The sequence below is a fragment of the Antennarius striatus genome, chromosome 11 (genome assembly GCF_040054535.1).
Source record: "Antennarius striatus isolate MH-2024 chromosome 11, ASM4005453v1, whole genome shotgun sequence".
Taxonomy (NCBI): domain Eukaryota; kingdom Metazoa; phylum Chordata; class Actinopteri; order Lophiiformes; family Antennariidae; genus Antennarius; species Antennarius striatus.
In genome coordinates this window covers 14,789,171-14,807,004 of record NC_090786.1, presented here as the reverse complement: position 1 = coordinate 14,807,004, position 17,834 = coordinate 14,789,171, and the positions used below count along the sequence as shown (strand labels likewise).

At 38.3% G+C, this 17,834-nt stretch overlaps 1 protein-coding gene across 1 annotated transcript; it reads left to right on the top strand.

The window, feature by feature from the left end:
• Positions 1-2,578: 2,578 nt before the first annotated feature.
• col9a1b (collagen, type IX, alpha 1b) lies at positions 2,579-17,340 on the top strand. Its single transcript, XM_068326524.1, has 32 exons — positions 2,579-2,753; positions 3,148-3,210; positions 3,294-3,329; positions 3,423-3,485; positions 4,181-4,234; positions 4,564-4,599; positions 4,710-4,733; positions 4,848-4,901; positions 5,991-6,044; positions 6,248-6,280; positions 6,378-6,434; positions 6,599-6,652; positions 8,069-8,122; positions 8,217-8,270; positions 8,401-8,454; positions 8,543-8,596; positions 8,710-8,763; positions 8,849-8,902; positions 9,023-9,076; positions 9,699-9,743; positions 9,846-9,899; positions 9,976-10,029; positions 10,128-10,181; positions 10,940-11,011; positions 11,188-11,223; positions 11,315-11,359; positions 11,456-11,488; positions 11,608-11,754; positions 12,351-12,405; positions 13,329-13,517; positions 13,609-13,686; positions 13,832-17,340. The coding sequence occupies exons 1-32, from the start codon at positions 2,679-2,681 to the stop codon at positions 14,029-14,031; spliced, it is 2,043 nt and encodes a 680-aa protein (XP_068182625.1). The 5' UTR covers positions 2,579-2,678; the 3' UTR covers positions 14,032-17,340.
• The last annotated feature ends 494 nt before the right edge of the window (positions 17,341-17,834 follow it).

Genomic DNA, 17,834 nt, shown 5'->3' with positions numbered 1-17,834 from the left:
TTTTTTCAATCATTTTCACATATCTTGAAACACAAACACATATACTGTATATGTGTGTACTGGCCTCTGAAATAGAAGCACACATGGGGCCTGTAGGCATGCAAAGTACCGTATATACAATGGGAGGCAGAATGTCGAGCAACTTTGTCATGACGAGTCCCAAATGAACAGCTTGTGGGGGGGGGGTGCCTTTCTCCAGGGCCTAGTACTCAGGAGGTGAGCTGACAACTCCCACTGCCAGCTCACACTTCTGATGTATTGGCCCACACGGGTCTTGAATCGGCAAGAATCAAGAAAAAAGTGACCAACCAGTTTTTACAGACAAAGAGGTTTATAGATTGAAGAAACTAAAGACAAAAGTAAAAAGGATGATTATAAAAAGGATGATTGTGGAGAACGGATAGTTATTTTTTTGAATTTTGTCTGCTTTTTTAAAAAAGAAAAACTCTTTTTTTTTTTAGTTTGATAAATGTTAAAACGTTAGATGTGTTTCATTGTTCAGGAAATGCACAGTGCTATTGAAAGTCCTCTTTACGCGAATCTCTTTTGGATTTTGTGTCAGTGTGATTATAATGTAATTTGGCTTTTATGAATAAGTGTGATTTGACAAATTAAAATCTTTTTTTCCTCTTTCTCTCTTTCTGTCTCTCTGTGTAAGTACTGTACAGTATATTAACTACAGTACAAACACTGTCTCTAATCACTAGTCACTACCATAATCCATCTTTATCTCTTTAGGCTTTTACATTATATACCAGTTCCACCAAATGCTGAAACTGTTCGTATCTCCAGTCAAGCTATGTGTGGGACGTTGTGTATGTGAACACTGACACCTAGTGGTTTAAAAGGTACAACACATCTACCCTGTCCATGGTGCTGATTGAACGTTGTCGTAAATAGATTACTTAAATGTCTCACTTCACATGAATATGATTTAAACATTATGAACCCGATAAAAATGGTGAAAAAAATAAACTACTTAAACAATGGTAAAGTCATAATTATAAAATATATAAACAGGGTGTTGTAAATTGTGTTTAGGTAATGTTTTCAAAGGCTATTTTGTGTGGACATTTGCCAATAACATTATCTCTTTTGTCTGGATGATGACATTTTGCACTCCAGGGGAAGTCTTCACTAATAAAGAATTCCCTATAAATAAGCTTTCAAATCTGCATCATTTGTTTCATCGGTGTATGAATATAAACAGAACATGTCCTTGTTACTTTATCTCAACACAACTTTTCCCAGCTGTGAAAGAAAATTCTCCACCCTCAAAAGCTCAACTTCTGTATTGAAGAAAGGCAGTTCCTCCTTCTGAGTTCTGTCCCATTACCTCTTCCTCTGAAACATTTCTTGTTAGCTCTTTTGTTTTAGCTACTTGACACTCCCTTGAAGCTAAACAACAAAAGGCCAGTTTATCCGTCTGACCAGTGTCTATAATGTGCAATTTTGTAATTACCTGTACCTATTTTTTCAGCTATGTTTTTTTCCTCTATGAATATTGCTGCTGTTTTTGACCTGCAGTATGTCCTGCTTTGTTGCTGTTTGTATGTTGAGCTTTTACGCCTTGTAAATGTGATGTTACACACATGAGACATCAGTCAGTCAGTCATCTTCAGATTACCATCGCTACATCCGCTGCAGTGGGTCACGGGGAGCCGGAGCCAATCTCGGCGGCATAGGGTGTGAGGCGGGGGACACTCCGGGGATGACGCCAGTGCACCGCGGAGCCACACACAAAGACACACAACCATGCACACACACACTCATTCCTACGGGCAATTTGGACCGGCCAATCAACCTGAAGTGCATGCTTTTGGAGGTGGGAGGAAGCCAGAGAAACCGGAGAGAACCCACACAGACACGGGGAGAGCATGCAAACTCCGCACAGAGCGGGACTCGAACCCGGGTCTGCTGTGTTGTGAGGCGGCAGAAGTAACCACTGCGCCACTGTGCCGCCCACATGAGACATGAGTCTGAAAATATAAAATTGATAAAATTTGAAATAAGATTGATTTAGCAGTCTGGTACTGGGAATACACAACTCAGATGGGACTGCTAAGACCATTGTGTCACTTTTGTATAAACTGTTCCACTGATTAGTTGTACTTTCTTCCAGAATGAAAACTTGCTTGGACATAACTTTGCTGAACTGTAAAGGAAGTGTGTGTGTGTGTATGGGAGAGAGAGAAAGAGAGAGAGAAAGTCTGTTTTCTTACTTGCAAATATTGTCACTCCAGTTTTTATTCTATTACTCACAAATTTATATATTTTAAAGTACAGATTCATCTGGAAAGAACTGGATTAGCTGGATGTGACTACTATTAAAAGTGAGTGATTTAAAAATAAGCATCATCCAAACTGTTAGCTGATGAAAAGAATATTTTTCACAGCAAGAGTAGACTCAAGGTGGAACTCAACTCACTTACTGACCCTGCCTATTTGCGGTGTCTGTGCCTAGGCCCTCCCTTCTGTGACAACCCTGCAACCCCTCCAATCCCCCTCTTCTAACCAAGCCATGCATGAATATACATGAGCATCTGAAGGCCATGGGACCTCGCATTAACTAGAGCGCTGGAGTGGAATCAGTTGAGCTGCTTTGTCAGGGGTCCTTCAACCCAACAAATCCCAGAGAAAGGACTTAAATCTTTTCCTTTCTTGCCCACGAGGAGATTATGATTCGGGCCCCAGAGGTTAGAGGGCCTCTTCTGGTTCTGCTTCTCCAGCTTGTCCTTATCTGCTCTGCTCAAGTAAGATGAACTGCTTTTCTTTCCCTCTTGTGTCCCTATTTATCTCCATAGCTTGATGTGACAGAGGTGTTGGTGAATATTTTACCTTGCTCATTCTAAACAGCTAGGATCTGGGTCCTATGTGTTTAGATGCTAAGTTTGTTCCATGCAGTAATTTTGTCAAGCATCTTTTTCTCTAAACTTTTCTTTTAGAGCTTGTATTTTTGAAAACTTTTATATAATGTTGATAAATTCTGGAGCCAGTAAGGTTTTACAATGCTTGTATCAAATATGCACCTGTTGTCAGTATTTCATCTTGACTGTATAAAGCCACGTAAGCACAAAAAAACAAACATTTCAAAGTTGTCTTCGGACCCAATTTTTCTCTGATCGTATTACTCTTTATTTTTATCAGAGGAGCGGAGGACCTGCTGGCCCTCTTGGACCTGCAGGTGTCCCAGGAATTAATGGCATCGATGTGAGTCATCTCGTTCAGTGATATTATTATTTTGTTGTGTCATGATTTATACACCTGAAAGCATTAAATCTCTATTGTTTCAGGGGGAAAGGGGAGAAGATGGCGAGGATGGTCTTCCCGTAAATATGTTTAATAATGACTTAAAACGATGGAATATCCTGGGGTTTGTTTCCATAATTTGTGCATACTGTATGTGGAATTTTTGTTATTAGGGACCTGATGGAGATGCAGGTAAACCCGGGTCTTCAGGCTTACCTGGAATTCCAGGAAATGATGTGAGCACATTACATTTTATATACTTGATGTTTGATGTGAAACCAGAAACCCATGCATACTTGCAAAGAATGACCCTCCAATCTTTTAATTTATTTTTACGCTTATTTGCCTGCACAGCGTCCAATAAAATACACAAGAAAGTCTTTGCAATATAATTGAAAAAAATGCAAGGAATTTACGAAACAGGATGAATAAATCCAAAATTCCTTAGTGAGGAGTTATACCTCGCAACACCCAGGAGTCCAAAAACAATAGCTGCTTTGTTGGGAGCCTGCTGTTGGTATCTCCTGTTGACAATCCTCAAAACAGTGTGGAATGGGTTTTTTTCTGTGAGCCTGTTAGAAATGAGCCTAAGGAATGTTGCTGTCTGCTTGGTTTGCAGTCTGAGACTTTTGCTCTCTGCCCTGGCACTGGCTTTTCCCGTGAGTCTGCTGGGCTGAACATGCTGTTGTGGACATTATGACCTTTTCAGAAACTGAGTTGTAATGCCAATAAAGCTGAAAGTATGTTAGACTCCTCCCCTTGGAGGAGGACTACATTATGATGATGTGAAATGTCGATATCCAATTCTGAATTTCCAAATACTTACATAGGGGAGCAGAGGTATTGTCTCCTGAGGTAGTACTAACCTTGTATTTGCTTGTTCTGCATTCTCTCTATCGTGATAATTAAGTGAGATGTCTGTTCTCTACAGGGTTTGACCGGCTCGATTGGAGATCCTGGGCCTGATGGTCCTCCCGGACAGAAAGTGAGTAACTAATGAGCCTTTGCTTTTCCTGCTTCAGTGTGAAAATGGTGCCAAGCTACTGTCCAGGCTTTTGGCATGGCAGTGGGAGCCATGGTGCATAAACCAATTCCTCATGACAAATGAGACTTAAGTCTTCTCTGTAATCTCCATGGGGAACAAAGCCCGGAATCATCCCTCATTAGGCTAAATATTGTTGGGTCAAGTGTGCAGAGCAAAGTCATGTGATGAGCTGGAGGAATGTTAACTAGGATCCAGTGCCTCAGAGAACATCATTTTACCTGGGCTCAGTGATTCAGTATTTCTACATGCATCTTATCCTTGCCATTTAGGGTGAACCTGGAAAACCTGGACCACGTGGAGCAGCTGTGAGTGATCGCTTCCTTTCAGACCTGACAAATCAACAAGGACCATCCATCTTTCTTAATTTATGCACACAAAATTCATGCTGAGTCACACTCTATATGTTTGTCTTTAGGGTGTAGGGACAGATGGACCTCCAGTAAGTAATAATTATTATAATCAGCACTTTATTTTATTTTTTAAAGTGGTATTACATGTTATACTTTGGTAAAACATCTATTAGTGATTATCTGAAATATCTGACTTTGAACAGGGATCACCTGGACCTGGAGGACTTCCAGGTGAAGTGGGAAAAGTTGGAGCACCTGTAAGTACTAAAAGACTGTTACTTTAATCAAATTGTATTTAATTCAAGGCTGAGAGGCTGGAAGACTACCATTTAATTAACACTTAAGTATAATAGTTTATTGGCTAATCTGACTACCTGGAGCAAAAAAATTTCAGCTCCCGCCTTCTAGTATATCTCCACCATAAATGAATATGTCTTTGGTGTTATTAAAAACAGTCTGGAGATGCTCTCAGGCATCTTCTATTATTACAAAGTCATAATTTCATTCAACTGCATGTGGAGCGTAAATGTAAGAGGTGCTGCCTCTCAAATGAACATTATGAATTTAAGAGTCAATGACAAAACATATTTAGGAACACATTAGCTCACATGAACAGAAATACTCTTTGCATAAATTAGTTTTCATCTGAACATAAATGTAACATGTTTGAGTATACATAGATTTCCAAATACATTTAACAAAAAATCTAAGAAAATTTTTGGCTAAAGAAATCAAAGGAATTAATCAAATATTCATCCCTTTATCTGAAATATTAAGAGTATTTTAAGAGTATTTTTTTAAAGAGTATTTATTTTGATGTTTAATGTAGTTTCATTAGAATTTGTCTTTTGGTTACAGTTCTCAGCGTCATTGTATATCCTACAATTAAAGTTCAACATTTGGATTAAAAGTTAGATTACGATTTGGGTGTTAATTCCCGATGTGTATTAGTACATTTAAATTAGGGTTACCTCTAGCTGTACAACTAACAAATATGGACATCCAAAGTAAAAATAGTAAATTAAATTCCTGAAAGGAATCCGGTTGATTTTGAAGTGCTGACTGATTTTTAGCATCGAAAAAATGTTTTATTTTGAAAAACATTAACACTTCAAAATTCTAATACAAATGTTATCCTGTCTTATTTTCATCCAATGCTGCTGTACCACATTCAACAATCCTCGAGTCTCTAATTCACACTGAACCAAAGCAGTGCTTTGTCAATGCCAGATTTCCTGCTGAAATCTCCCTTCTCGAAAGAATTCCTCATTACTCAGCGCTTGTGGAGAGCCCAGCGCATTTATTGTCTTTGCGTAGTTTCTGACACATTTACTGTCTTTTCACAGGGGCCCATGGGTGTGAGAGGTCCACCGGGACCACGTGGACCAACAGGGCCTAGAGTAAGTGATGAAGCTCACCTGATGTGCAGATCACTTTGTTCACTAGAGAAGGAGCATGATGTGGACATGAAATTAATTCTGTCTTGTTAGTTGTTATACAGGTGCTGAACATTGCAGTTATGATGTTGAGCTGGAAAACGTTAATTATGATGTTGATTAATGTCAGTGTTAAATTGTTAATTTCTTTTGTTGCTATATTTTAGGGTGCAGCTGGATTGCTGGGCAGTGCCGACCTGGTAAATGTTTTCTAGAGACAATAAAAAATAGAAACCAGATTTTTTTCAACATTAAATAGAATAGAGAATATTTACTGAACTTTATCTTTTTGTGTAGTGCCCAAACTCTTGTCCACCTGGGACTGCTGGTCATCCCGGTCTTCCTGGTATGAAGGTGTGTTTAGGTTTTTTGGTATCTTAAAATCATGTCAATGTGTAACACAATAGACACTGTAGATAGATACTGTAGATGTATATACATATATCCATATATATTAATCCCGAAGGAAAGACTTCCGTAAAGATGTATTCCACAGGTTATTCTCTGTGTGCTTCAAGGGCCACAAAGGAGTCAAAGGTGAAGCAGGAGAACCTGGGAAACAAGGGCACAAGGTAAAATATGTACATCCTTTGTTTTTAAGCTCAAATCCACTATATTTCTACTCATGTGAAATATTATGCACACCAGCATCAGCTACAAAGTGAGTCTATGTTTAAATTGAGATAAATTGTACTCAAAAACATAGATTTACCTTCACATGCCATAACATTCCACATCAGAAAACAATTATGCATTATTTAAACATGAGCAGAATTTTTCAGCACCTCTGAGACAAGTACGTATAATGTGTGATGCTCCGTTTCAAGAGGGAGTAATGATACAAGCCTTTGTGCAATGCCTCTGACTCCATGTAATGCATCGAGGATGATTTATTTGAAATGATGCTCAGGCACAACTACACTGTAATGTGTCTATACACTATATAAATGGAAATGAGCCTGGGCCCATGTCCTTTTATCACCCAAAGCCAGGATGTGATTCACTCTCACTCTTTGCTCTGAGAATAACTTCTTTCCTCATTGTAAGTTTGCTTTCACAACCCTTTTGCTTGTCTTCCTGCACAAATACAAAAATCTAACCTTGAACTAAAGTCAACAATAAAATAAGGAGATGTTGTGCTGGCACTGAAAGTACTGTGATTTGAAATAAACAGTGAGTATTCCACTGATAGCTTGCAGCCAGGAACACTGTGAAAAGCGTTGCGTGATCCAGTTACTTATTATATATCTTATGAACTTTCACAAGGTTTTAAAGATTGTAATTAACGGAGCAACAATCTCTAACATATCCATCACAATAAACACAGATGGGAAGATAATTGGAGACTTTTTAAATTGAACAATAAGGAATTAACAATGTTTCTTTAAACGACTGAAAACCTTGTCTCTCCTATTGTTTCATGTTCTGCCTCCAGGACAACAGAGACATTGTGTCCATTAGACGAACATTAAGTCTCAGTTTTCTTGTATCAAGCAGACAAGTAGAATAAAGAATGTTCTCATTTGTGATGTAAACAAGTCACTGTGTTCATTTGTCTTTGTTCAGTGAATTTTCATTGTGAACAATGTAGTGTTTACTCACCTTAATGGCCAATTATAATACACATAATTTTAGATATTGCCTTTACAACAGCAGAAAATGTGCACAGCCTCGGTCTTGAACCACCATCAATCTTAATGGAGTCGCCTCCTCAGGTTTAACAGAGTCAGCATATAAATTATTTGTAATTTGCAAGCGAGGGAATAGTAATTTAGAGTTAAATCGTCTGTGTTTGCCCTCTTGCAATCCATTAAAAAGTGAGTATTAAACATATTGTAGATTGGCTGCCTCATTTTGTAATTAACAAACCGTTGATTAGAGAAGCATTGTCTGTTTGTCCTCTTTAAATGTAGTTACATTCGTTTTTTGTCTGATTGACTTCATGCTGTTTTTCTACCACTACTGTTGTATTTGTTTCATTCCCTCAGGGTGAGGAGGGAGACCAGGGAGGCCCGGGGGAGGTCGGATCCCAAGGACCAACGGTTAGACGGTGTTCACTGAATTATATTAAGAGTATCTCAGGTTGGAATTATAATAAGAATCTTTTTTTTATAAATTGCGTCTTTGCTATTTTAGGGTCATCAGGGAATTCGAGGAGCCATGGGAATGATAGGCCGCAAGGGAGATATAGTGAGTATTTATCTACTTTAATTATTCAATTATTTGAAAAATTTAGATGGAATTCATAAAGTAATGTCTATTGAAATATATATCATTTAAAACAGATAAGACTACCAGTACTGATATTGTTTTCTGGCAGGGAGCTAGAGGTCTTGATGGAGATCCAGGTCCTCAGGGTGTTGCAGGGGCAACTGTGAGTTTGCCCAGCAGTTTAAAATGGATTTATTTTTGCAACAAAATATGGCTGAATGAGCTATTTTTTATCTGATGTATTATTTTAGGGGGACCAAGGCCAGAGAGGTGCGATGGGGGAGGTTGGACCTAAAGGTGAAAAGGTTAGTGATACAGCATCAGCACAGGAGGTTTCAGATGCAGTGATTTTAGGGAATTTGTTCATGAATTTTAACAAATGGACTACCGGTAAATGTAATGTTGCTGGTTTGTTAAGGGTATTCAAGGGCGGAGAGGGAACACAGGCCTTCCAGGACCGAAGGGAGAGGCTGTGAGTGACTGATCAGTGATAACAAATTGAATTTTGATGATCTTTTGTTTGTAATAATGTCATTGTTTGTACTTGTAACCATCAGGGCCTACCAGGTGTGGACGGTCGAGAAGGTATTCCTGGGATGCCAGGAGCAAAGGTGCATCACCATTTCCTATGTCAGAACTTTTAACCATGCAGCTTATGATAATAAAACATGATGATGCGTTGCAATTAGGGGCGGTATTAGCTTCTGTTTTCAATGTCTAATTTCCTGCAGGGAAGCATCGGGAAGGCAGGCGCTCCTGGAGAGGTTGGAACTCCGGGGCTTCCTGTGAGTGTGACCTCTAGTCCAAACTGTTAGATTGACTCTGATTGGATGCACCTGAATAAACCCAAGAGCAGCAGTCTGAAGCACTGTAGATCATGCACGCTGTGCTACAGTATTTCTTCATGTGTATTGGAGCTGCATTCAGGAGTCAGAAGAATACTTTTGCATCTTTTACTTTCAAATGAATAATTAAACTGACCTACTTTCAAGCAGATGCTAATGCTATCGCTCTGCCTCTTCTTGAAATGAGAGGGAAATCAGTGTCACTAGCCCAGGCACAAACATTTTCCAGGTGTTTAAATCTGTTGTTAGTCTAACACTAATAACAGTTAGCTACTGAACACGAACAGCCTGTCTGTGACAGCATTAGGAGTGATTTTACAAATGGAAAAGCCATCATTATTTTGATAGCCAGAGGACTTCCTTCATGTAATGTCTTCTTGGGTGAAAACATATATATATATATATATATATTATCTGCTAAGGCTTTAACATTTGCGCTCTAGGACTTCTCAAGGGGAGGTTTATTTGTATTTTATTATATTTTATTATTCTATTTAAAAATTTCAATAAAGATGATTCCCTCTGTGATTGCTATATCTGCTTAAAAATACTGTGTTTTTAGGGCTTGCCTGGATCACCTGGACAAAAAGGTTCAAGCGGCCTTAAGGTTGTTTTCCAGCTCAACTTGAAACAACAATAAATATTTCTTATTTTTATTTAGTTTTTTCCTTAAATCCTGTCCTTAATTATCCTTTGCATTTCTTTACAGGGGGATGCTGGTCAATTAGGCCTTCCAGGAACAATTGGATCTGCTGGCAAAACAGTAATTACCAACCACAAGTGTTGAAGCACTGTCATGATTTGGGTCACTTTTGATGCATCACTGTCTCACCCTGCAGGGTGAGCGTGGAGAACAGGGAGAGGTGGGACCTGTCGGACCTATTGGTGAACCTGTGAGTATTCTGTCTGCATAGATTTTTGTTGTCTTTATTTTATCCAAATTTTCAACCCTTTTCTCTTTCCTGTCACATTCTCTTCTTGCTCCCTACAGGGAGATATAGGAGAGCATGGCCCTGTAGGTCCAGCTGGCAAGCCAGGTGCTAGGGTAAGTTACAAACATGAGTTATACAGCACTCTGAAAACAATTTTGGATTTTATTTGATCGGTTTTGATGTGAAAAAAATATCCTTAGTATTTATCAATCAATCAACCTTTATTTGTATAGCTCTTAATCACATCAGCAGACTATTCAAAGTGCTTAAACAGACAGAGAAACCCAACAGAACCCTCCAAAACGGATATTGAAATGTACAGGAAATGGAAGCCTTATCAAAATGAATCAAATACAAAAACACATAGAAAAAAAGAGTGAATCACCAATTGATATGCCACCTCTTGCATTTTGATGAGTGCAAAATGCTGAAGATGAGTGAAGCCGTGAGGTGTATGGTTCTAGCTGTTGTTCCACTGGAGTATCTCAGAGAATGGGCTGAGGCTGGATCTCACATAAGGTCTATTTTCACAGTAAGAGGAGACCTGTCAGCAGAAGGCTGAATGAGCTCTCTGTTCTCTGGCATTCCTCAGACAGTTGGTCAGTGATCAAAGGGGGAATGGCAAACAAAAAAAGTCCTCCATAATAAGTGACAATACAAAGCTGCATTTAAAACCCACAAGGAATAAAAAGTGGAAAACTTATAATATTAAAAAATAACTACTCATCACTTGCACATTTTAAGTTCATGAGGTGTTTTGCATCATAATGCACTTTGAAAATAAATACAAATGTTGTCTTTTTTTGTTTAAGAGGTTTCTTATGAGCTCCATACACCAGACTAATAATAAATATGTGTTTATTTGCTACAGGGACCCAAAGGTGACCCTGGCCTTCCTGGTCTCCCTGGTCCTCCTGGTCTGCCTGGGGTGAAAGGAGACAGGGTAGGAAATGACAGTCACATTTTACCTCTCTGTGTTTAGAAAGGTATAAGACAGTAAGAACGAGTTATCATTGACGATCTCAAAAACAAAGCTCATCAACCCCCTCTACTGTTGAAAAACTGAACTTGAACAAGATCTTCTTTTTTTACACACATTTATTTTTTATTCTATTAAAGGGAGAGCGTGGAGAGGCGGGACCAAAAGGAGATCAGGTAATGCTGATGATAAATATTCAATTCTACCTCAGGGGTGTTACTGGTAATGGTTAACAAAGAAAATAATTAAAAAATTGTGTTTTCATAGGGAGGACAAGGTGATGAAGGAAACCCTGGAGAAAAAGGAGATGTTGTGAGTCATCACACCAACACTTTTCATTGATCTATTTAAATTTCACAACTGTCTTTGTTTCCAACTTCTGTTTTTATTATTTTAATTGTGTTCAAGGGTGATCCTGGAGAAGCTGGACCTAAAGGAGAGGTGAATTCAAACATATTATTTCAACCTGATAACTCAGTTTTTAAACTAAAAAGAAGACTTATTTCTAAAAATATTATATATATATATTTTTTCAATGCTCTGGTAAAATTAATTTTCAGAGTGGTGTTCCTGGAGAGACTGGAAAACGCGGTCCAGAGGGAAGCCGTGGTCAGCCTGGTATCGAGGGCCCCCCTGGAACACCTGGGCAGCGGGGCATGCAGGGGGACAGGGGTCCACCTGGAGTCAGAGGGTCTCAAGGTCCGGCGGTAAGTAACTGACTTTAAAACTGTAGAGAGAATTTAGCACAGAAATGTTCCTTGAAAAGCAGTTTGAATCAGTAGATTATATTCGTTAACTTCTGCAGGAATAAAAGAAAAAAATCAGAGCAGATAATAAGTAATTTTAGTTGCAATATTTCTCGTTGCATTATTCTTTAAAACCTTTTTTATTCTGTTGTTCTGATTTTAATTTGTACAAATATGTGTAACACTAAATCTCAATATTGTGCAGCAGCAGGAGATACAGGACATTAACTGAGCAAGATGCTGTGAAAACATTGGGAATTAATTTTATTAGCAGCCACCGAGTAGCTAACCTGCATGCTGATGTCCCTGCAGAGGATGCCAGTGAAGACAACATGTCCACAACAAGGCTGGTTAAAGCCCAGATTTACTATAGTGTGCTTTGGTTAATACACAAGTTCCACAGTGGAATATTCTCCACTCAAAGAGAACAAAACAATCTTTCTATTACAAGTGCGAGTCAGAAAATGTGACAAGCATTGATTTTGGGTGATAACTGTGATGAAAAATGTTTTCGACATATTTTCACAAAATGTTTAAAGTCAACTTTTTCTTTCCAGGGGAAAGAGCCAAGCGATCAGCACATCAAGCAAGTTTGCATGCGAGTCATGCAAGGTAAGATCTAATAGGCCTACGACCCCATTTATCATTCCCTTGTGCCTCATTCCTTGACTTTAATCTTTTTCAGAATGCCTCATTACCAAACCACATACAGAGCCACCCCTGCATTGTCTCATTGATCTGGGTGGTTGCTGAATTCTCTGAAGCTAAAAAAGGGAAGGTCTCATAGCCCAAACATGAAATGAGCTTCAGCCTTTGTTTATTTGATGGATGAAAAATTCTTTCTCTGAGCTTTAGGAAATGTCTCACTGTAGTCACAACCTCTGTTCTCTTCATTCTATTGCTTTTACCTCTTCACAACTCATCTCCTGCTCTCATGATTTTTTCATACCCAACGTGCTGAAAAATTAATTTCACCTCCAGCAGACCTGCACTCCTCTACTTGGAGCAAAGAGTCTGCTCTGAAAGGAAATCTTAAAAAAAAAAAAAAAAAAAAAAAAGCTGTCGAACAGCAGCAGCTGCATGAATTTTCATCAGGAGTCAGAAAACTGGAATCTTAAGTGCAAAATGCTATCCAGTGAGGAGCCACAGGAGATTAATATTACATCCTTTACACCATGAACATAAATTTTCTGTTGCTGATTGCTTGAAACAAAGTGCATTATCTCCTCTGCTCAATTTAGCAAAATTCTATGGAGAAAGGTAGAAAAGGAGGAAAAGCTCAAAGGATGTTGTAATCACTGCTTCACCTCCTGTTTCATTCTGAACTCCAGAACAAAAGATTTCAGCCATCTTGTCACAGTAACTGTTTTGGGTTTTCAGAATCAAAAGGGTTTTGTACTATAGTATAATTTCCCTTGATACCAAACAATCGTAACTATTTGGAAACATTTAGTGTCTTGGTTCCAGTTTTTTTTTGTGTGGTTCTTACACCTGTTCAATAGGTTCAGCATCATCTTTTTGTCATTCTTTAACAGAACAGCTTGCTCAGTTAGCTGCCAGTTTAAGAAGACCAGAGTCTGGTGCAGCAGGTTTACCTGGAAAACCTGGACCTCCAGGACCTCCTGGAATTCCAGGAGACAATGGTTTCCGTGGGCAACCTGGAACAAGAGGTCTCCCAGGACTCAAAGGACCACCAGGGGCTTTAGGAGTCAAAGGACCAAAAGGTAATGAAGGTGTCACTTTTTAGTGTGATGCAACAAGTAATATAACCTATACAATCTATTCAATGTTTTAACTGTGTAATACATGTTGCAGGTGAAATGGGAGACAGAGGCTCTAGAGGGCCGACTGTACGAGGACCTAAAGGCCAGCCCGGACCTCCTGGACTTCCTGGTGAGTAAAATTTGCTCCTTTGTCTTCAATGGTAACACCACATGTTTCAAACAACTTGTGGTTCATTCGCTCTTCCGGCAGCCTTTTTTCCCTTGAAACCTTTAAATGTAGTGATGATCATTCTAAATCAGAGTCGTAATCACAGGTGAGCCAGGCAAACCCGGCTACGGTCAGGATGGCAGGGATGGGCAGAGGGGACTGCCTGGTGTTCCTGGACAACCCGGTGTGCCTGGGCCTCCCGGTGCAGCTGGTCCTAATGGTTACTGCGATCCTTCAGCTTGCAACCTTCAGGCGGGAGCCGCCCACCAGTCTCTGGATGTGAAAGGACCTGCAGGGAACAAATAGCCACTCTAGCAGTGACCGAAAGACTGTTTGATTAGCTTCCCTGAGCACATAACATTTTTCACGCTGACTTCCAAATGGCCTTGGTCGGAGAGCCACCTTCGATTCATTCACTTGTCTTGTGCAAGTGTTTGTGCCATTCACCCATACACCTCTCTACCAGAAAGCCAGCTTCTTCAAGTTGAAAAGAAACCTTTCATGTGCTGCAGAAATGCAAGATCATTATACAGTATTTCCCTGCCGGAGCGATGTCTTCTTTAGGAAGGTGTCCTCTCATTTCTGATACGATGAGAAATGTTTTAATCCCACTCTGAGTTCCTCTTCCTGTATTTTCATCTTTGCTTCCAGAGATAAAAGCTCCCACATTTTCTCACTACATTTAACAGCATCGCCAAATATTAATCAGTATCAGGGAGTTTTTCTTTTTTTTTTTTTGGCTGAAGTGCCCTCTTCATTTACTGTGCTCTGTGTGTGCTAGTGTACCAAAGACAAACACCCCCTGTATTATTGTTCATTCAGACATATGACTTTTCTTTTCATCCTAACAGCTCAAAATAAAAAGGATAGAAGATGTAAATGTCATCAAGCCATGCTGACTTCCGTTTATGTTGTAAATCTGTAAAAATGTTTGAACTGTGGTTAATTATATTTCATAAAAAAACAACCCAATGTGAGATTTTTGTCTCATTGTACAGAATGATAACAGTTTACCTGTATGGAAATAAACTGAAGGGATGAAATAGACTCATTTTTACAAAAGAAATATAATCACAGATCCAAAAGTCTAATTTAATAAGTACAGTATATCAATGTTACCCCTTAAATTAACATATTAATCAAATTGCTTTTATATTTCATTTACTTTTCATTTTAAATTCTACTGACGTGACTGAAAGCTTCAGAACAACTAGAAAATTTAACTTGTATGGTTTGACAAATAATTTGTGTTAGGTGTTTAACTATATGCTATAACCTCTTTAAGCAGTTATAACTGCTAGTGACCATTCAGACTCTACATCAGTCACGTTGTGTTAAAATATGACACAGGAACACAAAAATAAAGAGCTGCATAACATTTATTGCACACGTGTAAGGCAGGTGACATTGATCAGTGTAAAGGATGAAGATGATGCAAAGTAAAAGTAAAATATTACCTCTGATATCTGGTAACCACAAACACAAAAGAAAAGCCTCCACAACGAGCCCATCAGTGGCCCAAATGTTTATTGGAGGGACACTGATGTTAATTTCCTCAATTACACCATACTGTATATGTTTTATACATATATAAGATTTTACATGAGGTTGCTTTAAGGAAAAGGCAACATTTTTTTTAGTATTTCGCAAATTTGTGATGTGGTAAACCAAGCCTGAGGTAGATATTCAACAAAACAAAGGTTTTCAAAAACAAATGAAAGTCAGTCGGGGTGACTCAAGCTTTTCAAATGAAAGCAGCAAGCAGACATTTGTAATCCCAAGGGGAACATCCTGAGAGGCTGCTCCAAATCCCTCTCATTACAAGCTTATTTACAAAATGAGATTATATGTGGCAACAAGATCAAGTTTCATCACTGTGAAAACTAATGAAATATGTGGATTTATAAAACCAGTGTTATTGTGTTAAGTGAATTTCTGAATCTTGAGATGTGTAACAAAATTTGACCTGAAAGACACTTCAACTTACATATACCATCATCCTTTAAGTTTGCTTTCTTCTGATATTTCCTAATTAGAATAAATGGATTGTAACTTTCAAATTGTTTGCTGGTGTTGCCTCGTTTGAAGTTGGTCAAGGTCTGAGTTATTATCTCATTAAACCCACCATAAAAGTTAGTGAGTTTAAAGGATGCAAGGCAGAAAAGGGAGGGATTTCATGTTCTTTTATAAGCCAGAGACAGACTGCTTTTCATTCGCATGAGAAGGAGCAAGAAAGTAAATACAGATCCAGCAGGGGGCTCTTTCAACTCACAAATGAAATAAGTTTGATTCAACACTCATCTAAAATTAGACTCCCTCACACAGATCAAATTTAGGAGAGATAGAACTATCCCTGGATGCTGGGAGAAATATTTTAAAATATGCCGTGCAGCTTCAAAGATGTGAGTTGTATGTGTAAAAGGAGCATGATGCTGTGAAAAGTAAAATGCAAAAAAAACGTCAAAAAGATCTTAAAGATGAGCTGCAGATTGAAGTGCTGTCACATAATTTCAAATACGCCCACAGAACTTTTCAAACATTAATCAAAGGAGGACATTTAAAAGTAAAATTAAAGCCTTTGAGTCGAACTCTCATTAAACTGCGCTCAAAATGAGAGCTTGAAGAACGTTATATTTGCCTAAACCCATTTATCTTTTTCTAAAACACAAATTTTCAGTATTTAGTGTAATTATAAAATTTAAGATGAAGGTTTAGTCAAAGAAAATATGGAATTCTTTAATATTATTCAAACAGCATTAGCTAAAACACTAGAAACTTTTATCTGGCAATTTGAGTGATTCTTCCTTCTGCTATATTGCATGGCCTGTTTAATTAAAGTTGACTCAAAGCTATCAGAAATTAAGTAAAAGCAATAAAATTAGTCTAAAACTTGTTAAAGATAATAAATAAATGAAAACTCCAGTCTTATAACACCACACAAACCCAAAAATACACGGTGACACACAGTGCTGGTAAGCAAACATAAAGACACAATGTCCATGATGCTGATACAACAAACAAGAAAATTCAAGTACATTTATGAGTATCTGTTGCATCAAAAAAAAAGTCTGACATAGTGCAGTAGTCCGATTTCCTATAGGTGGTTACAAATCAAAAATATACAAAAAAACCCCAGAGGAATCATCATATACGACACAAGTGATAAATGCAAATTGCACACATGGTCAAAATTTGCAGCAATGTACGACTGATATAAAAAACAATCTGACAACCTTAATGTTGTGATCATTTTGTCAGGTCCCATCACTTGTTGAACCTACTTACAGGTCAAACTGACAATGAAAGTCAAAGCTAGGTCACATTCACGCAATATAAACATCATTTAAAGTACATTCTTTTTATGATTAAAAATCGGCCCTTTACATCTCTGTCAAACTGAATGAGTTGTAGGTATACATTACAAAAGATAAGGCAAACCTCATCAACATAAAATAGGAAGACATCTATATCAATAATTACACATTTTTAAAAAGAATGATTTTCATGCACAATGTAAATGTGTCATGATTACCATTATTGTGTGATGATTTCATAACATTAATCCTAACTCACAATGATTGACAAATGTATTAACCCACCTCATAGTAATGAATTCACCGACTACTGGTGCTACATTTATTATAATAATCAGACCACCTTTTAAATACAATCTTTAAGAACACACTTGAAAATAAATAATTGTAATTTCTGCTGCACTTTGGTTGCATAAGGAGTTTAAAAAATATTATATTTTCACATAAAGAAAGCACATTCATTACACACACACACACGCACGCACGCACGCACGCACGCACACACGCACGCACGCACACACACACACACACACACACACACACACACACACACACACACACACACGCACACACACACACACAGAGTCAAACATGAGATGTTTCTCCTGCCAGCACGTTGGCTTATCTGAATAAGAACAGGAGAGTGAGTACGCATGCCCATTATGGATGCAAACACATAATTAAGATCATGTTATCAGCCAGTGCTGAACTCCATGAAACAAAGTCATTTCATGGTCTAAAAAAACGTAATGAGAATTGACAAGGAATGCATTACATCACAGCAGGGGATGTGAA